Source organism: Theobroma cacao, chromosome 1 (assembly GCF_000208745.1).
Source record: "Theobroma cacao cultivar B97-61/B2 chromosome 1, Criollo_cocoa_genome_V2, whole genome shotgun sequence".
Taxonomy (NCBI): Eukaryota; Viridiplantae; Streptophyta; class Magnoliopsida; order Malvales; family Malvaceae; genus Theobroma; species Theobroma cacao.
Window position 1 is genome coordinate 37,109,854 of NC_030850.1, and position 26,023 is coordinate 37,135,876.

Sequence of the window (26,023 nt, forward strand, 5' to 3'; positions counted from 1 at the left end):
TATTATCGATAATGAAGAACATTTTCTCTTTCTTGTGAAAATAAAATGACTTATACCAAGCAAGAATTGTATGTTAAGTTGGAGAAGATGAATTGTTTTTCCCGTTTAACGGGAATCCATGAAATTGATTGAGGCCTCAGTGAAGAACAGTGACAGGAATCCGCCTTCCAAGAACAGACAAGTGTCTCTGTCAGATGTTCAAGCCACGTGCGCTTGCCACGTAGCTACTGACTCACTTGCACTTCACCGCTATGCTGTCTAATCTAACCTTTCATTAATAATGCGATCCAACATGTTACCGGTTACCCCCACCCTCCGACCCAAAACTCATCCATCTCAACCAACCAATGCTAGCCACGTTTTTCCATGTCCTGCCACGCCGCAGTCTACATAAAATAAATATCCCCTTCTACTCCTCTGCCTTACTCCTTCCGACTTCTGCCACCGCCCACCGTTTCCCTTTTGCTTTGGGGTTGGTTTCTGCTCTCTCTCTCTCTCTCTCTCTCTCTCTGGATTCACACTTCACAGTTTTTTTTCTTAGTTTAGTCTGAATGATTAATGTCTTTTTTCTCTTCTCTATTGTGGTTTGGATGTAAAAGCAGGGGAAATTTCAAAGTTGAAAGACCATCTCTGGCGACAGAGGTCTTGCCTTCGAGATTTCCTCGCCAGCAACAGGTATTGATAACTCTGGCCTTACAGTTTATAAATTCTGTTGTTTAGGATCTGTTTTATTTATATGAATCTTTCCAAGATCCTTCTTTTTTTTTGGGAGGGGGTTCTTAGGTAGTAGTATTACGAAGTAAGGTGTCATACTTACCTTAAATGATTTATTACCTCTTTGTTAGTTAAGCCTGCATCAAACTGGGTGCGACTTCTGTCCAAATTTTCTTTCAGCGGTGGCTCCTTGATCTTAGCAAGTTTCCTATAATATTGTTTACCTAATCTTTTTGAGATGATGAGTTACTCAATTTCGTTTGTACAGTGCGTGTGACTTGGTACAAGTTAGAAAATAGAATATGCTTTTGATTCGTTGTGATTAATCTTTGATGCTTTGGGATAGGCATCGAACCTTGAGGTGGAATTGCTCGGTTCTCTGTAAAAATAGCATGATCCTTCTTTAAGTTTCCTTTTCTATTTTGGTTCCAACGGGAAGACTTGCATGCTTCACTTGTTTCTATATGTTATACTACTATATTCAAACAAAATTGCTGATTATTATGTACGATAGAAGCAAGCTAAAGTTTGTTTTATGGTCTGTAATCAATTAATCAGTTCTATATGAATTTCTGTTTATGGAACCTGGAAGCAACTATGGTGCAGGAATATAGGCCTATAAGAGGAAATGGAGCAGAACCAACGTGGATGCCAAGCTCCGAAACTTTGTGCCAACAACTGTGGATTCTTTGGAACTGCAGCTACCATGAACTTGTGTTCCAAATGCCACAAGGACCTGGTAATGAAGCAACAGGGAGATAAACTTGCTTCGTCACCGAATGGGAGTATATTAGATGGCAGCCCTGGCAACAACCATGAGCCTGTTTCTGTTGCCGTAGACCCACAGAGTACCTCAGTCAAGTCGACAGCCATTACAGCACAGGCAAACTCTGCTTCAATATCTATGAACACAGGTCGTGAAGAGGAAGTGAAAAGAGGGCCAAATAAGTGCAGTATCTGCGGGAAACGTGTTGGTTTGACAGGGTTTACTTGCCGATGCGGAGATCTTTTTTGTGCGGTTCATCGCTATTCTGACAAACACGACTGCCCTTACGATTATCACTGTGCTGCTCGGGATGCCATTGCCAAAGCCAACCCTGTTCTCAAGGCCAATAAGCTTGATAAAATCTAAAGGGTCTCCAGTCTCTCTAGCAGTCTGTTCCATGTTCCACACGTGAGTTGCAGAGTCCGGCGTCTGTCTCGCGGGAGGAAGGAACATGAGATCTTATCTGCCGATGGTGGGTGAGAATGTAAGGATCCTGGCAATGTTTATGTAGCGCGCATAATTGGCTGGTTTAATGGATCTTGTCTTTATTTTTTGGCATCAGATATTTTTATTTTTGTTACTTCTTGCCTTACTTCTTTGCTTTCTTTACTTTTTCGTTATATTATTTATATAGCTATAATTTAAAAAGTAATTAGTATTTTTTTGGCCATTTAAAATTAATTAAAAATATATGTATGCAAATTGCAATCAATTGGCAAGAACAAAAATCTTATCTCCTTTGGTGTTTTTCTTTTTTATAATTTTTGCCATATGTTTAGTAAATTTTTTATATTAATATCATTTTTGGCATTATTTTTTTAATTTAGAATTCAAAATTTAAAACAAGATTCAAAATATTTGATTGAAAATGTAAAATTCTACTCACGATGTATAATAAGATATGAAACTAAATAAATGTTTAAAATGAAATTAATTAATTCATAAATAAGGGAATTAAAACTGTATCTTGATATGAAATCCGATGTTGGACTCCATGTGTATTATATATAATCTAAATTCGTTATCTTGATTATGATTTGTTTTACTCGGTATTAAAATCTTGATCACGATTTCGGGTTCGGTATGAAGCTCGTCGAAGAAAACTGGAAAGTGGGCGCTACTTTGGTGTGGGCGATCATGCACTTTCAATCCCCATCCTGCCCTGCGTTTTTGCCACGTAACAGATGGTTAACTATCTGCTGACCGGTCCACATCTGCTGACCGAGTCAAGCTGTGGCCCCACTAGTAGCCGTCCAGCGACTATTTTTTTTTTCTTTATAGCCAGCCGCGTACATTTTCCTAAAGGAAGCGGCCACAATTCCCATTTTCCAAAGGAAATACAGTAACAAGAGCTATAAGTGTATGATTTTTTGCCCTCTTGTTTGTCTGATTTTTTAGATGATGTGGACTTGGTTTTAATTAGATAGTAATTAAATTTTCTCCATGAAAAGTACGAATAAAAGTTTCGAAAAAGTCGATTAAACTTTTTTTTATTTTATAATTAAATTCGAGTTTGACCCTATTCATCATTTAATTATTATTTTTTATTAATAAATATGCTAATCAAAGTTCCTCTTTTTCACAGTTAACTATAAAATTATTCTTATTATCATTGTGTGCATACACAACATCACAATTGTTCTATATCGCACAAACATAGCCTTATTTGAAATATATAAATCTACTAAATCACTTTGTTGTATGAAAACAGAAAGAGTATAATCTTTTTATGAATATAGTTTGTGATTTTAATTAATGTCACAAACTTCAATATATGAAATCATTATTAAAAAATTCTCGTCATTTTTTAGGATCAAACAATGTGCGGCCAACCGAACGAAAAAAGAAAGAAGGAAAGCTGGAAGAAAGTTGGATTAAACAAATAAAAAGGCTAAATTAGACTCGTTTTCATCATGTTTCAAGTTGATGAGCTCGCTCGCGCGAATCAAAGGAGAGGAAGGGAACGGCGTCAGCGGGAAACAGAGACGCGTGTCTTGCACACGTGTAGACCAACCAAGCTAGAGAGATAGGGAGAGAAAGCGACGTCGTCGAAAAGGATATGTGAGGGTGGGCCGCGAGGACGGTCAGATTGGGCGGCTTAAAGCCTGTAGCAGGGAATGCCTTTGTCACCGTTGCCCTCCCCCGTGGGGTACCATCTTGTACCCAATTTCCCATTATACCCTCTCATAGTGAAAAAGTCTCGTGTCAGCACGGTGGCGACATTAGGAAATCAGTGTACATTGTATTCAAGCCCGCAATTAGAATTAGGGGTGTAATCAGATAATTTATTCTTCTTAATTGAATTTAGTTTAATTTTTCAAATCCCTGTAGTTGCTAATTAATTGAGTTTGTGGTTAATGAACGAAGATGTAGATATTGTTGTGACAAGGATTAAACTAATATACTACTATTTGTTTTTTTTTAACATTTATTAATTCTTTTTTTATATATATATCAAAAATGGTGATCTACAACAAATCAAATATACGTCTTAATAATTATTTTACAAAATTTTAATTATATTTGTTGTCAAAAAAATTTATTTATTTTAACAATATAAGGTGTTTTCCAGAAACAAATCAATTAATAAAAAATAAAAAATCATTATCCAAGCCACGTTGGAAGTTTCATATGCTTTACGCATCAACCGTATGATTTGAAAACGTATTAGTAGTACCTTTCATGAAAATTCAACAAAAGAAAAAGAACTTGAATTTATCAATCTCCACTGTTGAGTACTAATTAGTTTGCGCATCAATACTCCGATGTTGAATAAAAATGGGGTAAGAATTGGAAGAGAACAGTAGCGTTGTGGATGATTGCCTGCCAGCCAGCCAGCAGAGAAAGAGATCTGTCTCGGTAGAAGGAGATGGCTTGAATTTTAAGCTAGCTAAGATTAGATTGATTGATATATTTATTTTTCATGCGGCTAAGCAAATCTGTCAAATGCCATTGTGCCATCGCTTTTCGTGACCTTGTATGTTCATGTAAGCAGTGCCATTCTTTCTTTCCTGTAATCTTCCGTCTTTTTTCTTTTTACATGCAATGAATTCAATATAAAAAAATATCTCCAAGGGGGAAAGCAAATGTTAGTGCTTGCTGTATCCCTTTCAAAAAACAGCCTTCTACCTACATTAGTTTCTCTTTAACCTATGCCTTTTTTTTTAACCATTTTTCCACAACTGTTACTTGGGACACCTTGTAGTGGTAGTACTGTCTATTTGTCAGTTGCTAATAAACAAGTCTAGCCTTGGGAGAAATCTTAGCGGATGGAGCAGCGGCCCCACGAGAGTAAATAAGCGTTACCGCATTTTGTAATATCTCGATAATGACGATTAACACGTCAGAAAGAACTAATCTAGAAGAAGAAGCAAAGTAGAAAAGAAGCCCCCCCGCCCCCCCCCCCCCCCCAGGGTTAGGGCGAGTGGGGACGCAAGTTGGCAAAAAGTCACGAGGTTATTTTTGTAAATAGGGATGACAAAAAATGTTTGATACGCGTCTCTATGAGGCCCATATTCCATCGCCATTACCGACCTCTCAATCCCTTCAAATCCCCTCTCTCCTCTTCCTAACGCCAATTGCCAAACCTCCTCTTCCCGTTTTTTCTCTCCACACAAAGCAAGCCCAAACCCAGAGTCTCTGCTTTCTTTCTTTCTCCTTGTTTCTATCCCTTTGAAATCGTTTTCTCGCTCCTGGTCGAGGACAAGCCAGAGAGAAATGGCTCAAAGAACCGAGAAGGAAGAGACCGAGTTCAAGGTACCTGAAACCTTAACGTTATGCATCAATAACTGCGGGGTTACAGGGAATCCCGCCACCAACAACATGTGCCAAAAGTGTTTTAACGCCACGACCGCCACGCCTTCCTCTTCTTCCTCCTCGTCCTCGAGCGCCACATCCCCCTCCGCTACCGGTGGGGCTATAGCTGGTGGAGCCTCAATTCCGAAATTCTCTGACGACCAATCCTCGAGATCTACCCCGTCTCGTTCACAGCAGAACCGATCCGATTCTTCTCCGCCTACGACGGCTGCAACGGTAACGAATAGTCGGACCACTGCATGGAATCGATCAGGAAACGATCCTGCTGCGGCTGCGGAAAAGAAGGTGGTGAACCGATGTTCCGGTTGCAGAAAACGCGTGGGGTTGACCGGGTTCCGGTGTCGATGCGGGGAGCTTTTTTGTGCGGAGCACCGGTACTCGGATCGACACGATTGCAGTTACGACTACAAGACAGCGGGTCGCGAGGCTATCGCTAGAGAAAATCCCGTGGTTAAAGCAGCGAAGATTATCAGAGTTTGATGTTATGAAATTAAATTAAATTAAAATATTGGATCATTTTCCGACGTGAAAATTTGAGCAAGTAGTGGAGATCCATGCTCGATCTCATCATCTCGTCCGAAAAGATGCCGACATCTCAAAAATACCGTTTCACAGAGAGAAAAAAGAGTCAACCAAAATCTTCACATCAAGATTACTGGAGATTAAGAAGATATATTCTCTCTTCTGATTGTTCATGTCCGATCAATCTATAGTATTTCATTTTTCATTTTACTTGTTTTTTTTAATTGAGAAATGAAAGATTGTTGTGGCTTATTTATGTTTGTGTTAGCCTGACCTCCACTTCTCAGATCTTTTATTCTAGCCAGCTTTCGCTTCATATGCTTGGATTGTTTTGTGATAAAAATTATTGTTACTACTAGCGTAATACGAATGGCATGTGTTTGTAAATTCGATGGAAACGTTGGGCGTGGAAGGTCAATTTGATGATCTTCGGGGGTAATTGCATATTTGTAACTGGAAATGGAAGGTTTTATTTAGCAATTTTCCATGTATAAAATAAAAAGACCCGGGCCCCTCTTGAAAATGACATGTGCTGTTCTCTATCGCGAGATTTTATGGGATAGTGGGGGCAAAATATCGTGATGTGTTTGCCTTTGACATGATCTTTGCGTTTTGCACAGTCCAATCATGAATAGCCACGTATAAATGGTATAAAGGAAGTACAGAAGAAAAGCTGTAAAGTTGGGTGTGAGTGAGAGTGACGGGAGCATTTTGCGTAGGTTAATTGGTTGCTTTGTAGTTGTTGAAAAAATAAAATACGAAATACATACACAGAGACATAGAGAGTATTAATTGTGGTGATCTCAAGGTGATCTGACGGCTGTGATTGAATGAGAGTTGGTTGCACAATGACGTTCATGGTGGCGCCTGTACAGGTTGTCAAAAAACAAGAACAGTGGGACCGACCGGAGGGACCAAGTTGGGTGTCCTTTCTCGGCCTGAAAAGCTGTGAGAGCCCAACCAGCCAACCACGGGAAGCGGGGACGAAAATAATAGAAATAAATACAATGGTGAGAAAGGCAATTTCATTTTTCCTTTAAAAAAGAAAAATTACTTCTTCACCTAATAATTTGTATCATGATGTTATAATTATATAAGTAAATATGGACATGATTCAATTATTCTAGACAAGTTAATATTCTAAACATATATTCAAATACTTTTATTACGCAAATTACACAATATGATATAATTAACATATTTTTTTTAAATAAATTTAATTTAATATTATAAGACACTTATAATACCCTAAACTCATTAAATACGATTGATAAAATTAAAATAAATACATTAAACCGGTCATATTATATGAATTGACATAATAACACAATTTAATTCTTTTAAAGCATGAAATTAACGTGTCTTTAAATACATCGACACATTTAAAACATGAAAAATGATAACTCCAAATTTACATTTATTTATATATAGTTTTCGTATCATATTAATTAATAAATCACCTCAAGCATTATCTATTTATTATATTAATCATGCAGATCTAATTGCAGCGTTTCCCGTAGGCGTCAAATTTTTTGGCAAATAGCCCTCATGTGGTGTCACTGTCAAATACGTGTAATATCAGTTTGATTTGTTTCTAATTTAAATGAACTATCGACTCAAATTTTCTGTATAACTCTAAAACAATTAGGACACACCGTAAGCAATATATTTGGTCGTTTTTTTTATATTTTTTATTCAAATAAACCCTAAATTGGAATTGAAAATATTTATCATGGGTTTAAGTATCTATAAAATATGAAATGGTGAAGCAAATCTGTAAATGCAATCATGTGATAAAGTAATGATGTGGTTGCAGGCAATGGAAATGGCGAAAAGCATGCGCAGTTTGGTATTATTGTTGCACAAACAAGTAGTAGGAGCTTTGATTAATGTATGGAAAGCAATTATAGAGATTTTGTGCAGTGTTAGTTGTAGAGGACAAAGCTTTAGGGAAAGGAGATTAGGATCAACAACCACGCCCTTTTGTTCCTTTCTTCTGTTGCCACTTGGAATCTGCTAATGTCTTGTGTTTTACAACTCATACATGAATCATGTTATCATTCTTATGGGAGGGATATGCGTCCATCAACACTTTTGATTTTTTTTCTTTTATGTAAACCTTAAAATTTTGGAGCAAATTTGTAATTAAGTTTACCAAAGGTGATGATACTTACAGGAAAATTCTGAGGATGAAGGGAATCTTTAAGAGATAAGCACCAACCCCATTCTTGATTAGTGTTGGGGGTGACTCATAACAAGGAATCTCTAAGTGGCAAAAATGGTCAGACCAAGCATGAGATGACTTTGAGCCACTCCCATTTTTCACTAATTCCTTCAACACTCAAATGTATTAGCCGACAAAACAATATAAAATAATTAACGAAAATCAATTATTATTATTATTATTATTATACATTATGATTGGGACCATCCAATAATTGCTTTTCTTTGTTTTAATTTCTTTTTTTATCTGTCTCGAGAAAATAAAGTGGAGAATGGACACCGAATGATGAGAATCTTTTCCTTTACAAGGACTCTTTTCCCCTTAATACCACAAATATGGACTGTTTTACGTGCACCTTACAAAGCAAATACTATAACCATGAGGTGCCTCTTTTTTTCCCCATGTTTCAGCTGACAGGGGGCCGATCAATGAAAATGGCAAATATTATTATAAAAATATGGGCCCATTAACATCCACTTGCATTCATAGTCGAGCCCCAAAGGGACTTTCTGTTGGAATCGAATCATATCACTTTCGCCTATATTGCTCTATCATTGACATCATAATATTAGTTTGTGGGATTAAGGATGTACTGTCTTCATCTCTTTAGTTGATTTAAATGCAGCAGTCAATCCTACTTACATGAATGGTACCACTTCTGTTTGTTCACAAAACTCACCTATTCCCAAATGGGATTACTTATCCCAGAACTTTTTATTGGCTAGATAGAAGGTTCATCAGCTAATCCATGATTCTGTCCTTTTTACCTTGTTGTTTTGTTCTTAACATGTTAGTATAAGGCAGGCCTTTTTAGACAACCCATTGGTCTTTAGCTAAAAAGACAGAAAAAGGAAAGCCGAAATCATTTTCCTTTGCTTCAGGTCGCCGTTTCCTCCACGCTTATATACTTTCCGTATGTATTCTTCAGCCTAACTTCTGCAGTGTACCCTTACACAAATACTTCCACATAAACAAATAGCATCCAGAATCGCCCAAAAAAACAGAAAAGGGCATCCAAGGGAACAAACATAACAAATTGCCAGTTAGTTCATAGAACATGATATTTAAATGCATAGTTCAAGCTCAATGCAGATATCCCTATTTTCCAAAGTAAGGTAGCTTATGAAGCAAAAGTAAGGTGAACTGATAAAATGCACATACAGACTTCAATGTTAGAACTACAGATTAAAGACAAATCAGGCTCCATCTGGCTGGATGAAAGGATTAGCAATCTCATCTGTACCATCAGTTGGTGACACGAGCATAACAGCAGTACCCCTACAAACCTGCATGCAATATTTGACATATTGTTCAAATGGTACTAAGAGTAGTCAAAGACCAGTGTTTGTGTTCACATCCTATCAACCCTTGAACCCTCAGGATTTTGACAAGCACATCTTCCTCACATGTATTTCAGATATCATTCAAAAGTGATCTGGATATCTAGGGGAATTACAATTCCATAAGTTAAAGCATTGACCTCATAGAACTGCACTTGTATCTTTTGCCCACATAACTAGTGGCAGATAAAAAAGACACAGGCTCAATCTTTCTGCTAAAATTGAATCTGAAACCTATGGCCAGTTTGAAGCCCATATGCAATTTGGACCTTTCGGCACCATAAAATTGAACAATAAACTCTAAAAAGGGTGGAGAAGGGAAAGGGAAGCAGAAGGAGGAAGAAAGAACATACTATCAAGCCAAGACGCCTGGTCTGATCAGTAGTCTTCAATGGATCATCTGGATCTGCAAAATAATGCAAAAACAGCACAGCAAATTAATCTTGCAGTCTCAACCAGTACTCCAGACACATGAACAAATAAAATTTTTTTTTCAAAATTTCGGACAGGAGAGGTCACATAGTTCAGAAAAAGCAGATACCAACTCCTCTCAGAAGTTCCAAATTTCAGTTTGCAATTGTCCACGGACTCTTAATTGCTTACACCACAAATAGAATTATAGAACAATAAGTATCAGTCTAATGGGAATAAGAATGCCTAATTGTTGTCCTGAAAATTTGTGATAACAAATTGCCTAAAAGAGTTCAGCACTGTTAAACAGGCAACTTAGATTACAGAATTAGAACAGACTTCCATGGTCTGTTTTCTGAGTGCTTTTGATGCCAAAATAAATGGTAATAAGTAACAATCATCCTGCGAATTGCAATTTTGCGTTTAAGAGAGCAAATTCAATCTAGTCGTGTATATCCTATTCTTTTCTCATTTATTCTTAGATTACAAAAGAAGCATTCACTTCTTGCAGCATGGAGAGAACTGACACTAGTCTTAGAAGAATCTTTTGGAGGAAGCGGAGCAAAGTGAAAGTGCCAAAGCAATTCAAGGGAGGCAAACAAGTGAAATACTCACATGAAACTGCACAACTACTACAAAGGCATATATAATTAACATCTACTTAACACTGGTCACTGGCCTTGAGAATGGATGCACGAAAGGACCAAATAACACCATAAGCAGCTAAGTTTAGAACAACAAGGCATCCAACGATCATAAAAGAAGATAGTTAAAAAGCTTGCTGGATGCATAAAACCAAACAAGCATGTGTACAAAGTGCCATAGAGGCAATTACCGCGTAGAAATTCCACAGCTTCATCCAGGACGAGATTTAGTAGCTGGTCATATCCTTTTAAGGTCCCTGTGACTGAAACAGAAAAAAGAAATAGCTCCTGAAATAGATGATAGTACATAAACTAGATCAAACAAATGACAGGGAGAAAGAAAATGACTTGCATAGCGCTAGGGTACATGACAATAAGCTATACAGGACATTAGAGCCTAGAAGCTACTATTAGTCGATAATAAAATATCAGATTCCTGACGTAAGTCTCTACCATTACTCATAACCTAAACCCAAGCAGGGAGGAAAGTTTCAGTTGTAAAATCTGTATATAGTATTTAAGTCTCGATCAGCTAATTAATCCTTTTATCTTCACAAAAATACCTCAGACTGAAGTCAAATTAAAAGGAGAAATTGAAAGCTCAGCAACAGACCTTGTCTACCACCAGTGAGTTTGACCTGAACACCTTTGTCTACAAACTTTGCCAAATCCAAGACGGTTTCTTTCCTGCCTGACTGAAAACATAATCATCCATTCTAAGTTAATTTTTCTTCAATAATATTTAAAAATTCAACAAAATATACGGGAAGAAAAATAAGTCCTAATCCCTTAATGGGCAAATAAAGTTTTAAGCTTTAGAGAGAGTCAAGATTACCATATCGTACGAAGCTTTGGCAGCTGTCAGTTAAAGTCTGTGCAGCGTCGGAGATGTAACTCTAGGTTACTTAAACCTGAAAACCAAAGAACCCAAAAACTTCAAACAAAGTAAAGGTGCCAAATTTACAGATTTACCAACGAAGCAGTGAGTGACTCATAATAAAATCTGACAGAGCAGCTGGGTCGAAATCAAAAGAAGGGAAAAGAAAAAGAAAAGGGCCCTTACGGGGGAGAGTTGATCTAGGAGACTAGAGCAAGAAGAGTGCCCTAGCCTTTTATACTCACTCGATTTCTAATCAGCAATCAGCAATGTTTCTTTTCTTTCCCGCTTTGGTTGCAGGCAGCGTCAATGGTTTCGCCCTCAACTTAAACCGTCGGCATACCTTTTGGACTCTAAGCCCATTTTACTTTGGGCTTGGTGACTCCTTTTTGTAATTCTAATTAATGGGTAAGAGTAAAGACTTAGGTTGAGCCCAATGGCATTTAGCCAGATAGAGGGCATTGAAGTAATTGTATAGAAAACAAAGCCCTTTTAGCTTAGAGGGCGGGGGACTGTCATACTTGTTACTATATGTGCGACTAGGGTTTTGTTCTGCGGCCACAGAGAGAGAGAGAGAGAGAGAGAGAGAGGTTGTTCTGATTTGGAGATCGGGACGGCAGCTCAAAGAAAATGGTAGACAAGGCAAGCAAAGGAAGAAAGGAGGAGGTGGTCACCAGAGAGTACACCATCAACCTTCACAAGCGCTCGCATGGATGGTAACTAACCCCCTAACATTCTTTCCTTTCTTTCTCTACATAATAATGCAATGGTTAGCCTCATTTTGGATCTCAAAATCATGTTGCCACCTTGCTTTCTTCCCTTTTGTGCCATTTTGCCTAAATAACTTTGTTGCTGAAATCTTCTGCTGCTTCTGATATAGTATTAAATCTCTATGTACAGCTGATATTATGTTTGTTATTGCGATGGATGTCTCAATGGGCTTTTTCTTGCTCAGAAATTGCTCTTAATATATCTGGAGCATTTGATTAGTTGCTTGCTCCTGATGTTTGGTGGGATTTCTCTTCTCCGAAGTTTTATGTCTCAATTTCGATTATAAGCGGTCAATTTATGAAGGATATAACCATATGGCCTTAGGATACAGAATTTCTCAACTATCTTCAGCTCTTGCCTGCTTATGTTTCCATAGCTATTTGTTTAAATTTTGTTCCAAATGGAAACCTTTTGATTAGGGTGTAACTTTCTGATTTTTTGGTTGGTTTGGATTGCTTTATTTCTTTGTAAAGAACAGTATTCTCTTTCTGAATTATACGCAACAGAGTTTATTCTGCCTGGCATGCACTTGAATCAGAAAAAACTTCACTGTTGAGTTCCAATTAGGACCGGTTGATAGATGTTACACCACTTTTAAAATTGCGCCTAGTTTATGGTTATGCGATGTAATCTGGAAAATTTGAACAACTTGGCACAGCACATTTAAGAAGAAGGCTCCAAAGGCCATAAAGGAGATTAGGAAGTTTGCCCAGAAGGCTATGGGGACAACTGATGTCAGAGTTGATGTAAAGCTCAACAAGCAAGTATGGAGCCGTGGGATCCGAAGTGTGCCAAGGAGAATTCGTGTCCGCATTGCAAGGAAGAGAAACGATGAAGAGGATGCAAAGGAGGAGTTTTACTCTCTGGTAACTGTTGCAGAGATCCCTCCAGAGGGTTTGAAGGGGTTGGGAACCAAGGTCATTGATGAAGAAGACTGAAGTAACTGACCCTACTTGGAACTTTGTTAAGTAATTTGAAATTTTGGGTATTTCTATTTAGTTCAGATATTTTGGTCTCTTTTTTTTGTATTCGAATCTGGTGGGAACCTATTCATCAGAGAGTATCTTGGAACTTATTGTGATTTTAATTGGTACTTAAATATGTGGCAAGCTTCATCTAAGAAATATATTTTCCTTCTTGTCTTACAATGAAGTTGATTGAGAGACGTGTTACTTGGTACAATGGATCTTTGGTACTTTTCAGCAAGATGTTAACCACTGTATGTGTTGCCTGCTCAGATTTTAACCTGTCACAAACCAATCGAGGAGGAATGGTGGGTATCCCTTTAAATTTACTCTGATTTGTTTTCGGGTCATTGGGATTCAAGTCAATTGCTTAAACATATTGTGATTGTGGTGTTCCATGTGCAAATGAAAATCTAAATGTGTGCTTCCACGGTCTTGTGTGCAAATGAAATATGGGTGAGAGATGCAAACCTGCGCCTATAGGAGAATGTAGGAATTTCACACAATGTTGGTATGACATCTCATGTATTGTTTAACATTTTGTTCATTACATGAATTGAATTTGTACCAAAAAATCCAATTTCATTGGACTTAAGGGCATTTGACAAGCAATAATCGCTCGATAAAACTATCAAAGATAGAATTTTATTATTGCTGCCCCTACTAAATTGTTAATATTTACAAATACATATTCAACGATTTTAAGCATTGTAATTTATAAGTTGAAAAATAGAAGAAAAAGAGTCAAGGTGGGCCAAAAAGATTTTTAAGGCCCATCAAAGGTCCAGGAGTGCTCTTTTCAGTCATTTGGGCCTGTGATCCAGCGCCAGCGCCTCATTCTAATTCCAAAAGGCTTCCCCGCCAAGCTTTGGAAGCAGCAGCTTACAAAATCGGCGCGGGACTGCGACTCAACTCAAATTTGACTCCCAACTCCCGCACCTATCTATTTTTCCAAGGCATTTTCAATCTCCTTTTCTCTTTGGTTTGTTTGTTTTAAGTCATTTCCTTTTGTTCCCAAGGAAAATGAGGGCATTCAGAACTTCCTCTCTTCTGGATTTGTGCGATTTCGCTGACATTTTTGTTTCTATGTTGATATAGGCGAAGGCGATTCGTTGCTTTCTTTTGTTGTTTGGTTGCTGGATTCAAGCTAAAGTAAGTTGTGATTTTGGTACCAATTTTCCCAATTTCGTAATTTCAATGCATTTTGTTGAGTTTCATGTTTGGTTGTGCTTGTATTCTTCTTTTAGTTATTTTTTTCAGGCTTATTGCGGAGCTAATTGCGCTAGCAGTTCGTCTGCAACAAAGGTAAGCTATTTCTGCCCTTATCCCTTCATTTGACATTTTATCGTGTAAGATTGGTTTTAACTCTAGCTAGTTTGGCTAAATAGTTGTTAAAGAGTTTGAATTCATGTCCTTTTCTTTGAAGTTCAGGTGTTTAACTTCCCACTCTATATTTCATCTCATTTTGGTCTTACGTCGTCTCTTGGATTTTTTAGTACTTGTCGATGTTCTGTTTTTTTTTTCTTAAAAAAAAAGTTGATATTAAGGATTCAAGCTTATAGATTCCATGGGAAAACTTTGAATATTAAAATCAAAGGAGAGGATTTTTTAAGTCTTTTGCTGAATAAGTCTGTTATTGTTGGAAATGGATTTTCCACTTTCACAATAATGCCTTGTTAAATGTAAAATTCTCTACAATATTTTGTGTTGAACTATAACAATGATGACTTGGCTGTTCTTGTAATGTTAGATCCAGAAATGGAGGGGCACCTTGAACAATCTCCAAAATTAGGGCTTCCCATTGACAGCGATAGTGTGAAGTATATCTCTGGGTTAAGCACTATACTAGTAGCTACAATTCAGGAAGCAAAGGACAGAATTTCTCAGATAGAGTATATCTTTTGCAGCCAGCTCTACCCGAATTTCCAGTTAAAATCCAATGGCTTGCAGAAAATATACACCGAGATCAAGAAAGCTGCAGAAGATGCATGGAAGGAGAAGGAAAATGAGTTCATACTCCAAATAGAGAAACTTGAACTCGAAAAAAAGCAGGCCCTTGAAGAGAACCATTCTTTCACGCTTGAGAGGGAAAAGCTAGTAAAGGAGCAGGAAGAGAAAATGAGTCAACTTCTTGTAAAACTAAGATGTCAAGAAAACAGAATTGAGGAGCTAAAAGGGGAACTTATGCTGAAGTCCAAGGAAGTTGATGAGGGAATTGAATTGCAGAACAAATTAGTGCAGTTGGTTCAGACAAAAGCCTCTGTCATAGCTAATAAGAATAAAGAAGTAAAAGAGCATGAAGAGAAAACAAATGTGCTTCTGAGTGATCTGAACAGCCTGCAGAAAAAGGTTGAAGCACTCCAGCAGGAGCTTAGAGAAAAGACTCAGGAAGTTGCTGACGGGAAGAAGTTGTCGGAAAATCTACTTAAAAAGATTGAATTGCAATCCTTTGATATTATGCATAATGAAGAGCAGCTGATCAATTGTAACAATGAGAAGAAGCTAGTTGTGGCCAATTTTGAGAAATTGAAGGAGAGTTATGATGAACTCCATGTGGTACATAGGAAGAAGACAAAAGAAGTTGAGGAAGGAAGAAAATTGCAGGAGCAGTTACTTAGACAAATTGATTTAAAAGGCTCAGAAATGTTAAAGAATAAACAACAGTTAGAGGAGCAGGAGAAAAAGAAAGAACTACTGGCCAAAGTAAAAGTTCTGGAAGAGAAAGTGAATGAACTGCAGGCCAAACTTAGAGAAAGTGGTGATGATGCTGCTGAAGAAAGGGATTCATATGAAAAGTTACTAAAACAGATTGAATCAAAATCCGCTGACTTGATGGCTGAGAAGAAGAAAAAAAGAGACCTCCTTGATGCTTACAAAAGGCTAAAATCTCAATATAACTTCCTCTGCAGAAAGAATGGCCTTACTACGGAGAATATGACTTTCCCAAATAAACTGGAAGATGAGAGTGACTCAGCAAGGCATCATCACAATCCCAAACCTTCTCTTGGCAAGTTTCTGCTGCTTCTATTTAATTTATTTATTTTGACTTCTATTTAGGCCTATGCTTGATCATCCTAGTTATTTGCTGATAATTGCTAGATTATTTTAAAACAAGGTTTCTTTTTCTTTGCTCAAGGCTCTCAAGTTATTGAGGTCTAGTTTTGCTAGTGTACATTGTTTTTTTTTTTTTTTTGAAAGGCACTAGTATACGTTGTGGTTTTGCCGACTTATGGTTTGAGTTTGTCTGTTAGAAATGCCCAATAATTTGAGGCAACATGTAGCAAAAAACTTGCTGCCACAGCTATGTCTGTTGGTTTTTTCCTTTTTGATTGGTCAGAGTTTTCTTAGCTACTTTCTTTTGTACCCCATTGCAGATGCTGAAAATAAAATTTTAAATACTCGAATGATTGCTCATGACACTAAAGGAATGAAGGATGTTGGTTTAAATGTTGCCTTAGAGGATGGGAAAAGGGCCAAATCAGTTGAAACCTCTAGCTCCCACTCGCCTACTTCCAGGTTTCCCACTCCAAAATGTCCCTCAAGTGTGAAATCTAATCCTATAGCTGGTACAAAGCGACCTGTTTCTGGTTGGAGAGATACTAGGTCCCATCAGTGCCAAGCTGGGCCTGATCCCCATGATGATTTTCTTGATACTCCGCTTGAGAATATCAGAGGAAACTTGAAGAAAGCCATGAAGGAAGAAGCTGGTGGTCTTCCAGTTCCGGAAGACATGAATGTTGATAGCTCAGATGATGAGACACAGGATGTTAGTGTTGACAAGAGGCCACAAGAACAAGAGATACCGTTTCAAATGGCTGACAAAGGAAGTTTTAAGTATGTGGAACCAGTACGAAAGAAAGCAGACAGGGAAAAGTTGAGAGGATTTGAATGCAATCAATGTAAGAAATTCTATGATGCTGTTCTTAATAATGGAGATCAGGACAATGAAGATCACAAGAAGAATTTCCGCTGTGAGCATCATGATGGTGTATCGAGGCACCGATATAAGTATGTTCCTCCTATGACTCCTGAGGGATTTTGGAATATTGGATTTGAGTCTGAAATGTGATTTCTTGAGCTCAAGACTAACTAAGCAGTTTTCATTTAGGTTTAATAATCATTCAAGGCATATTTCAGACTTCAGTCTGTAAGTCTAGAATTTTAGCTACCTTGGCTGCATGAAGTAACCGTTCAAGCATTAGCAGAATGAATGTTACTGGTAGAGAAGGCGTGAATGCTTGCTGTAAAGTTTTAGGTTGTAGATAGAACATGGAGGGAGATGCTTGGGATGCCAGTCAAATTTGTTGTAGATGCTACTAGGCTTTTATTGCCTATAACCTATTTCAAACCAATAGGAAACACCCAAAATAAGTATCTTTATGCATGCGTCCTTCATTTCAGACATTGAAAAAGAAATGAATGCTTGGAATTAGTGAACTGATTAGGATTGATATATTTATTGTTGTCTTCCTTTCTAGGTGTGAGTTTTACAGTTGATCTGATGAACATCCCGATTTAGTATATCTTGAAGTGATATGTGGGAAGGCATTTTGAAATCATCAATTAGTGTTCTCTTTGAAGCCAAATGTACTATGTTTATAGTTTTTCAGATTTACTGCAAGTTTTTAGTTATATTTCCAACTCCAGAATTTCTATGGTTTACTAGAAGTTTTGCAAATTTTGGGGGCCTAAGCCTTAAACTTGCCTGCCAAAAAGTACTGCTTTGAATGAAAAATACCACACCCAAGACAAGTAGAGAATTAGAAGTAATATGTTGGAGTGGATGAAAGTCGAGGATTTGATAGGGGTGTGACTGCCGAAAGATAGGTTTAAGAGGATAGAGGGTGGGGAGGCACCTTGACTGAATTTATGGAGGAAGGTTGAGACTTGACCGAATGCATTATCCGATCATTTCCATTGGTCCTGTGTGGGGGTTCCAGGAATCTGGACTGCTAATTGTCTAGTTTTGGGAGCATAAATACATTCATTGCATGGCAGGTTCTTCCTCTATAGTATGCCGAAAGTTAATGTGGATGTGAGAGGAGGTGGGGGCAACCAAAAGCGATTAAAAATCTAGGGAATCGGCATTGCTGTATCACCTCCTGTTCCTATCGGACATGGCTTAAATTGCTGAAATTCCTTCCATTTTCACAAGTGGAGCAGCATCCCAATTTCCAATCCAACCACTTGTTCAAAGTGCAACATAAAGTTGGACATCTTTTCAGCTCATTTCTTTTTATCTTGGAATATTTTTGTGAATCTTATGCGTTCAATCACGTGCATGCAACTCACATTGTCTGTCCTCTATACTTAATAATTAAACCCTGCCTAGGAGTTGTTGAAACTAAAATCATCTTGTCCAGGATCCCAACACAACTTGATAACTAGCAGTAGCTCAATGGTATTGCATCCAAATAAAGTAGACTAGTACAAGATATGATATTTCACCATCTCAAGCTTAAAGCTTTTGGCTGTTCTTCACGTGCATCCGCAACGCGGCTGTCGCAATAATCTTTGTCCCTTCCATTCAACTAATTAAAACACCCTTACATATGATATACATAGGATCGGATCGGATCGGACAGTACAGGATATTAGACCTTAAAAATGGTTACATGAGATTAACCTTAAAAGGAAGAAAAAAAGTATAATTAACCACACTTAGACCTACTTTTTCATCATCACATTTCCATTGATAAAACCGAAAAATAAATAAAAGGAAAGAAAAGAAATTACCAACCCCAAGGCAACATGGATTAACAAGTCTTGAGCGGGTTACCGCACAGACAATCATTGCTGTTGAAAGATGATGCCTCAAGACGATCGAACGGTGATCCCAACGGAATGGGCCCACAAAGATGGTTATGGCTCATATCCAAATGCCCGATGTATTTTGCCGACGATATGGACTTAGGCACAGGACCCTTCAAATTATTGAAGGATAAGTCCAGCGCCATGTAGTACGATTTGGGCCCGAAAACGTCAGGTATGTTGCCTTCAAGAGCGTTTCTGCTCAAGTTCAGAATCCCCAGGCCCGTATTCGCCAACAGAACCGACGGGATTTCACCCTTAATCATGTTGCTATCCAAGTTCAGCGTGGAAAGCACCCGCATTGTCCCCAACTGCTCCGGTATCCGACCCGATAACTTGTTTAATGACAAATCCAGATCAGCCAACCTATACATGTTGCCTATGGAACTGGGGATGTTCCCGGTTAACTGGTTTCGACTCAGCAATGCACGACTAAGCATCTTGAGGTTGCCGAAGTTGGCAGGAATCTCCCCTGTCAAAAGGTTGTTACTCAAGTCCAGATGCTTTAAACTGGAGAGTTGAACTAAGGAGCTTGGGATCTCTCCACTTAGCTTATTGTCTGCGAGGTTTAAGACAGTGAGCTTCTGGAGATTCCCTATCTGTTGTGGGATTTTTCCGGAAAGGGAATTGCCAATAAGATCTAACACTCTTAAGTTGGGTAGCGAAGCCAGGCACTGAGGGATCTCCCAACTGATGCCTTTCCAGTCAGCAATGATTAAAGTGGTGAGGTGGTCGAGCTTGCAAATGGAAGGGTTTATGGAACCCGACATGAAGCCCGAACCTGAGCGTCCCGTTTTTTGGAGAATGGGGTCCTCCGACTCGCCTCGGAGGGAAACGTCTGTGACTCGTCGAGTGGTCGGGTCGCAGCTGATGCCATACCAATTGGAGCAGCAGTCGGTGCCCTCCCACGAGTCGAAGATGCCCAAGTACGGCTCCTTCAGCCACGACCTCAAAGCTAGCAAAGCTTCTCGGTCAGACGGAGGGCAGCCATTAACAGCGGCAAAGAAGGCTACCAACAAAACTATGGCCGTGGAGACCCCCATTTCTCTCAGCGTCTACGAAATGCTTTCCCTTTCCTTTTTCGTGTATGAAAAATGTGGTTTTGCCTTTTGGGTCTAAACAGAAATGAAGATGAAGAGAAAGTGCAAGAAGGGAAGGGTGAAAGACAGTGAGGAGAGGATTTGCCAAATGGAGTGATTAGGGAAATATTATATACAGGTTTTGGGAGCTGAGGTTAGGTAATTAGTACTGCTGTTATGTTAATTGGTAACGCAGCACATGGAGATGTACGAACGAAACATTCTTGAAATAGTAAGTTGATAATGGAGGGCATTGAAGAGGGTGGTTGGGTCGTTTTACTCTCCCTTCCCTTATTTATTACTACTAGTATTCATCATTGATTATTTCCTAGCTACTTCAATTACAACTTTAAATACTTTTTTGTTACTTGTAAAATGCAATGAATGAACTTTTGGATCACATTGTCTCAAACACTAATTAATACATACTCTTAATTTCATATATATTGTACAACAATTAATTAATTTTAAGAATTAATAATAACATGTATTAAATGGTGAAGAATCGATATGCAAACTATATATACATACATTAATTCCGACCCTTCTCTTGATGGTAGAATATATAGAATTAATTAATTAATTAATTCAAGGTGAAAATTAATTAAGGATTCATGTGTTATGGCAATTACTCGTGGCAGAGACAAGGGTTGATATCAGTGTTGCCAAGATTTGAGGATTATGAGTGTCACATTTTATAGTATGAATGATCAATAGAAAATGTGGAAAAACTTGGAGCTCAACATCACATGCATGCCTCTCTCAAGTTCGTTCGTCCCCATATCGAAAAGAGCCGAAGTTAATGTAACTCATGCAATGCGAGGGTAATTCTTTAAACCAAATTTAGAGGGGTCCCCTCTTACCTTATCATTATGTTTCCTTTCAAATTTGTTATCCTCTTTCACCAATTAAAAGATGGGGAAAAAACGTTTTAATCAAGATTGATTTAGGGCATGGTGCGGTTGTCGTTGCTATTTTCAACCACACCATGATTTCAGCACTCAATTCTTCCTTTTGATGATTGAAAAGTTACTCTTTTTTGCATTCTATGAACTAAGTAAAACAAGTCTTCCAAGGGCGGGGCCGGTGTATATAATCTGCCCTTTGGCTATATAATTTCCAGAACATCAAGAGAGTCGAAATATGTATGTATGCATGTATGTAATGTAAAAAGGAAGAAAGAAACACTAATTCCAAGCTAATAATTGGGGCCTTCGACTCTGGTAACTTGAAATATTGTTTAGATCATGAACCTGTTGTATTTGCAATTTTTTTTCTTTCTTAATTATATATATGATTTGATTGGTTATTACTGGAACTTATCATATACATGTGCTTGAAGGGCCATTGCATGCCAATTAGTTTGTATTTGTATTCGTTTTGGTTGAAAGTGTGCAAAGCCTTTATTACGGTTTGCCTTTAATCTTCGTTTCCAGCTCACAAAGTGGGATGAAATGACTTGTTTTACACATGAGATCGATGAGATTGTAATTAGGCCAATGTCTCACTTTCCATATCGTCAGAAACCAAAGGTGTGGGCATCCTTTGGAGTTCGGGCATTTTAAGGCCAGCGGCGGCGACGATGTATCCATACATTATTTAAAGTACACATGCAAGTGGTCAGTCACCTGGGGTCCAGGCTCCAGCTGCAGCTGTTGGGATAAGATTTGGAGTTGCTTTATGCACAGTAAGATCTACCCTACCCCATATTTCACGTTGCAGTCTGCAATATTTGTCTTTCACAGTGGCATATATATATATGATGGCGATACCAAAAGCAAACCAAGATGATTTCAAGCAAGCTTCCGTAGTTAAAAGAAAGAACCACTAGCATGAATTATATATGGTAATAATTGAAGATAGATCTCCTATAAATTAGAAATTAGAGCGATTGGGACTTGGGAGGCCACTTTTGTTCTCTTTCTGTGCTCCATTTTCCTGCCCACCTAGTGTTGGTTTTCTCTAGCTCAATGATAGACCGTGTGGTGAGCGCCTAAGGAAGGCAAATGTTAATGATGAAGCAAGTAGCAAGGGGCATTTGCAGCCCAATTAACTAAATGTAAAACCCCCCAACTTCTTATTCTGAAATCATTACAATATAATTTGTCATTATTACTCGTATCCATCGCACTTGGAACCATCATCGTCGTTATCAATTACTCCTGTATATGTAACATTAATAAGCATCATACATTTTATATGTGTTTGGCGGGCATCAACACAAATGAGATATATATATTAGAGTAAGCTTGCTTGAAGCTGATCAACCTTGAGGATTTGACAAGGGGTGTCAAAGATCAATAGGTTGGTAAGGAGCCACGTGGCTACACTGGTCCAACCTCCGACACACAGATTAAACAATGGTCCCTCGGAGCTGAGGAGAGAACATGGGATGGTGTCGTCCCGAGGACATGATTCAAAGCGCTCACATGCAAATAAGGACAGACAAACCCTACCACCAATGAGGCATGAGATGAGACGTTGAATTATACTTTTAAGGTGAATAGAGCAGAACAGAGGCATGAGATCTTGGCCTTGGGTTGGGTAGCTAAGCTAGCTAGGTTGTTAACGCATTTACTTTTGCCATTACAGGTCGATCGGCTTGGAAAAATGCCATTTCGTAAAATTTTCAAGTGCATGCAAATGACAAAAAGCAAAGAGAAAAATATGTCCATCCTCCTTTACTTTTTGATTAATTCCGTTGTCATATATTAGTATTAGATTTTCTGGCAAATCTTGATCAAAGTTATGGCCCTGGCTCTACTCTTTTAGAAAATCCTCCTCCTGGTTTAGTTAATGTGTTGCATTATGATAAATTAGGCAGAGTTTAGTTGGGCTTTTTTGCCCTCTTTCATACCTAAAAATGGAAAATATTAGATGGGTTACATGGGCATTTCCATGTAACCCCATAGATTTTGGCCCCAACAATTTGGGTTTGGAGCTAGTTATTTGAAGCATCGGAATCGGATGGTTCAGGGTAGCCTCCAATGCATCGGGCCGAAAACCTTAGACAGACTCGATACTGGGCCAACCAGGACCAGACCTAGTATCCCATCCTAATCCCAGCTCCTGGAATGGGAATTTCAGGACTCGTCAACGGCTTCTGGCAAACAAGAAGTTCATTCTCCAGTCATATATTCAAGTTATACTAAATCATCTTCATGAGAATCCTTATTTAATCTGGTTTAGGGCATTTAAATTCAACAAGAGGGTCCAAAATTACCAAAGACTACTACTGCAACATCAAGATAAATAAGAATGAAAGTTTCTTTCTCATAACATGCAATCTGTTCTCGTGGGTAACCTCCTGAAGACGTTTTGGGGTACGCAAGGAACATCAAGGCCGAATCTTGGAGGTCTCATCACATATAAGCCAGCAAAGAGGAGGAAATATTTCAAGGAAATCATGCTCAAGTAGAAAAATATGGCACCTATGAGACAAAAGGCCAGAAATATAGCAGTAGCTCTCGGGTCCTGCCAGCTCAACAGCGAATGAAACCTCTCCCCTTGAGTTGCCAAGTCACCAACCATAATCATAACTCTTCCTGCAATGCTTCTCAATCGATCATATCTCATTCTGAGTGCATCACCTTGTCTAGAAGATGGAAATGTGTCGAACTCTTCATCCAGTTCATCAGCATTTGTCGAATCTGCAAGAGATAGTTTGATATCCATGTGCGGAGGATTTCGTGGCCGCTTCCCATATTGCCAAATCCCAATCAAAAAGCAGTAGCTGAGCAGTGTGGGCAATATCAAATTTGGGCAGAACAACATAATCAAATACGACAAGAGAACTAAAACGTTTGCAGCAGGGTTCTTCCACTTGCGTATCTGATCAAACCATTTCCATGCCTCCACAAATACATTAAATGCCGCCATAAGTCTCTGAAGGTTAGCCTTGCCTCTTCGCAGACTCCACATTTGACCACCTGCATCCAACATGCATTCCACAACCTCTTTTCTTAATGGCGGCTCGGTGCGGCTCAACCTCGAACATAGAACAAGAGTGGCTTGCTGCCTTAAACTATCAAGCTGGTATACGGACATTGGGTGAGTATAGTGCATCTTGGGAAACAAAGTTCTTGTGTAAGCTGCAAGTAAATTTGTATAAGATGGGCATGTGAATCTCATGGCCAGCTGAATTTCTCCCATCTTTTTCACTCCACTGGGTTGCAAAGCTATAAGTGGAAATGAATATGTGTAAATTCGATTGGTAGAAAGTGTAGACAAGCGGATCCTTAGCTTCCCGATGGTCGGGTCTTTTGGACCCCCAAGCATGTCCTCTCCATGCAGGTGACAGTTATCAAAAATTCCAATCATGAGGACCGTGTATGGATCATAAACATCCCAAGTGTATTGTTCATTCCATTTGGGAGAAAAACTGTCGACTGCTGTTCTTGTCCTTACCCACTTAGGCCCATATTTTGCCACACAATAAGCATCAGTAGTTTTATGTCCATCTCTTGACTTCATTGGAGCCAAGCCACTGGCACCTATAATCCCCAACTCCAAGACCCCGATTGTTGGTGTCCACAACGCCTTATATGTTGCTCTGTAATCACTACTGCAGTGAATGGATTCGTCAAAAACATGATAGCCGCCATCTAGAGATATCCTCATGTGAAGCTTACTTGCAAACTTGAGCTCCTTCACCTCTCCCGACTTCTCCACTAAAACTTTTTCGAGATTGAACCATTTCGCAGCCACTGGCTCAGGCAGCCACCTTTTGTACACCTTGGATAGATGAATCACACACCTTCCCAGGCTCTCCTCCTTGTTATTTCCCAGTTTATCCACCACGGTCAAAATCAGAGGATCATCAAATGGCTCTGCCGCAACAAACATCAGATCTTCATTCCATCTAGGGTTCACGGACTTGTCTTGCGAAACTCTACTCCTCAAGTTCACATTCCCAAAACTTGCCTTAACATAAACCTCCGGGTTCCTGTTCTTATCTGGAGTCACCAAATCCTGTCCTTGAATTATGTTGACTCTAAGATACCAAAGTCTAGGTGAAAGATAGACCTTGGAACGAGTATTTATAATGCTTTCACCACTGACAGTTGCTACATCCGAATGCCAAGCATCAGGAAACACCTCGTCAGCTTGTGTCCCGAACCAAATAACCAACATCAACTCTCCTCTGCCCATGTTTACCCCGTTCTTGTCCTCCAATTTATACCATTGCGGTGCTAGTGGACTATCAGGTGGAACACGTGTAGGAATGTCGGACACACTGATGCTAATCGCACCGATGAACTCATCATTGACGGATTCTTTTTGTCTCACGGTGATATCCACAGATAAGGTCTGAATGCGTTCTTTTCGAAAGGCAAACACTCGGTTCCATTCTGGGTTTGGTTTCTTCTCCATGAACTTTGTCGTTCCCCTATAGTTTCCAATCTTAATTTCGACAAATGGGTCACAAGTGCGACGGGCATTGTTCCATGGTAAATCTCTGGCTTTCACTACTCTCACGAATAAAAAATGCGTCTCCTCAACGAGGTCGAATGAGGACGTGAGCTTTGCACCACCGGAAACTCTCCCTCCACCAATGTTTGGTTTGGTCTCCTTCAAAGAAAAGTCTGGCTCTTCTTCTGGCGGCATTGTTCAAGCTGGACAAATTGGAGGGAATGAACCGTTAAGAGAATTCCATGGAAAAGCTGAATGCTTACATCAAAACTGCAATATCAGCGAGAACGACAAAAACCCACCCCTCATCCACATCAAGGAGAAACTGTTCCACTTAAACGCCTTTGAACGAATAGAAGTTTAGGCTTTTGTCCAAACTGTTGTTTTACACTAGGACTCTCACAGTTCCACTTCCATATTTATAAATTAATTACGCTTATTGGTGCGTACATGCTTACTTATCACTGAAGCAAGGACAAGGAGAAAGAAACGGAGCGAGTAAAAAACAAGAAAATTTCATTGTTTGATGCTGTGAAAGGATCGAGAATTAATCTGTATAGAGATTAAACCTTTTTTCTTTTTGCAATCAAAGAAGATTTACAAACATAGCACGTAACAAAGACTGCAAAACACAACCAAGAATACTACAAAAATAATAATTATATAAGGAC

The 26,023-nt window shown here is 38.8% G+C and overlaps 7 protein-coding genes across 10 annotated transcripts; 4 read left to right on the forward strand and 3 right to left on the reverse strand.

Annotated features, from left to right (window-relative positions):
• Positions 358 to 2,088, forward strand: LOC18614645 (zinc finger A20 and AN1 domain-containing stress-associated protein 8). Of its 2 annotated transcripts, none has more exons than XM_007052493.2 (3): positions 358 to 472; positions 603 to 675; positions 1,321 to 2,088. In XM_007052493.2, the coding sequence occupies exon 3, from the start codon at positions 1,343 to 1,345 to the stop codon at positions 1,844 to 1,846; it is 504 nt and encodes a 167-aa protein (XP_007052555.1). In that variant the 5' UTR covers positions 358 to 472; positions 603 to 675; positions 1,321 to 1,342; the 3' UTR covers positions 1,847 to 2,088. The 2 variants fall into 2 exon arrangements, with proteins under 2 accessions (XP_007052555.1, XP_007052556.1); XM_007052494.2 differs by having other exon boundaries at positions 369 to 472; positions 600 to 675.
• Positions 4,922 to 6,134, forward strand: LOC18614647 (zinc finger A20 and AN1 domain-containing stress-associated protein 5). Its single transcript, XM_007052499.2, has one exon. The coding sequence runs from the start codon at positions 5,198 to 5,200 to the stop codon at positions 5,774 to 5,776; it is 579 nt and encodes a 192-aa protein (XP_007052561.1). The 5' UTR covers positions 4,922 to 5,197; the 3' UTR covers positions 5,777 to 6,134.
• LOC18614648 (sm-like protein LSM7) lies at positions 9,056 to 11,650 on the reverse strand. Of its 2 annotated transcripts, none has more exons than XM_018113829.1 (6): positions 11,560 to 11,650; positions 11,273 to 11,348; positions 11,051 to 11,132; positions 10,629 to 10,700; positions 9,736 to 9,788; positions 9,056 to 9,328 (listed from the first exon to the last, which is right to left on the reverse strand). In XM_018113829.1, the coding sequence occupies exons 2-6, from the start codon at positions 11,273 to 11,275 to the stop codon at positions 9,239 to 9,241; spliced, it is 300 nt and encodes a 99-aa protein (XP_017969318.1). In that variant the 5' UTR covers positions 11,276 to 11,348; positions 11,560 to 11,650; the 3' UTR covers positions 9,056 to 9,238. The 2 variants fall into 2 exon arrangements, with proteins under 2 accessions (XP_017969318.1, XP_017969315.1); XM_018113826.1 differs by having other exon boundaries at positions 11,501 to 11,627.
• On the forward strand, positions 11,818 to 13,257 carry LOC18614649 (60S ribosomal protein L31). Its single transcript, XM_007052501.2, has 2 exons — positions 11,818 to 12,030; positions 12,744 to 13,257. The coding sequence occupies exons 1-2, from the start codon at positions 11,945 to 11,947 to the stop codon at positions 13,021 to 13,023; spliced, it is 366 nt and encodes a 121-aa protein (XP_007052563.1). The 5' UTR covers positions 11,818 to 11,944; the 3' UTR covers positions 13,024 to 13,257.
• On the forward strand, positions 13,928 to 17,193 carry LOC18614650 (protein gamma response 1). Of its 2 annotated transcripts, XM_018129923.1 has the most exons (5): positions 13,928 to 14,006; positions 14,149 to 14,202; positions 14,298 to 14,355; positions 14,801 to 16,057; positions 16,425 to 17,193. In XM_018129923.1, the coding sequence occupies exons 4-5, from the start codon at positions 14,809 to 14,811 to the stop codon at positions 17,117 to 17,119; spliced, it is 1,944 nt and encodes a 647-aa protein (XP_017985412.1). In that variant the 5' UTR covers positions 13,928 to 14,006; positions 14,149 to 14,202; positions 14,298 to 14,355; positions 14,801 to 14,808; the 3' UTR covers positions 17,120 to 17,193. The 2 variants fall into 2 exon arrangements, with proteins under 2 accessions (XP_017985412.1, XP_017985411.1); XM_018129922.1 differs by lacking the exons at positions 13,928 to 14,006; positions 14,149 to 14,202; positions 14,298 to 14,355 and having other exon boundaries at positions 14,794 to 16,057.
• LOC18614651 (DNA-damage-repair/toleration protein DRT100) lies at positions 18,431 to 20,118 on the reverse strand. The gene has a single exon (XM_018129925.1). The coding sequence runs from the start codon at positions 19,902 to 19,904 to the stop codon at positions 18,807 to 18,809; it is 1,098 nt and encodes a 365-aa protein (XP_017985414.1). The 5' UTR covers positions 19,905 to 20,118; the 3' UTR covers positions 18,431 to 18,806.
• On the reverse strand, positions 23,134 to 25,597 carry LOC108660440 (FT-interacting protein 1-like). Its single transcript, XM_018126481.1, has one exon. It carries the CDS (start codon positions 25,545 to 25,547, stop codon positions 23,214 to 23,216), a length of 2,334 nt encoding a protein of 777 aa, XP_017981970.1. The 5' UTR covers positions 25,548 to 25,597; the 3' UTR covers positions 23,134 to 23,213.

Coding starts and splice junctions, on each gene's coding strand:
- LOC18614649 (XM_007052501.2), top strand. CDS start 11,945: ATGGTAGACAAGGCAAGCAAAGGAAGAAAGGAGGAGGTGGTCACCAGA. Junction 12,031..12,743: donor CACAAGCGCTCGCATGGATG/GTAACTAACCCC, acceptor AACTTGGCACAG/CACATTTAAGAAGAAGGCTC.
- LOC18614645 (XM_007052493.2), top strand. CDS start 1,343: ATGGAGCAGAACCAACGTGGATGCCAAGCTCCGAAACTTTGTGCCAAC.
- LOC108660440 (XM_018126481.1), bottom strand. CDS start 25,547: ATGCCGCCAGAAGAAGAGCCAGACTTTTCTTTGAAGGAGACCAAACCA.
- LOC18614650 (XM_018129922.1), top strand. CDS start 14,794: ATGTTAGATCCAGAAATGGAGGGGCACCTTGAACAATCTCCAAAATTA. Junction 16,058..16,424: donor CAATCCCAAACCTTCTCTTG/GCAAGTTTCTGC, acceptor ACCCCATTGCAG/ATGCTGAAAATAAAATTTTA.
- LOC18614648 (XM_018113829.1), bottom strand. Junction 9,789..10,628: donor AGCTGTGGAATTTCTACGCG/GTAATTGCCTCT, acceptor ATTATTTTGCAG/ATCCAGATGATCCATTGAAG. Junction 9,329..9,735: donor CCAGGCGTCTTGGCTTGATA/GTATGTTCTTTC, acceptor TATTGCATGCAG/GTTTGTAGGGGTACTGCTGT.
- LOC18614651 (XM_018129925.1), bottom strand. CDS start 19,904: ATGGGGGTCTCCACGGCCATAGTTTTGTTGGTAGCCTTCTTTGCCGCT.
- LOC18614647 (XM_007052499.2), top strand. CDS start 5,198: ATGGCTCAAAGAACCGAGAAGGAAGAGACCGAGTTCAAGGTACCTGAA.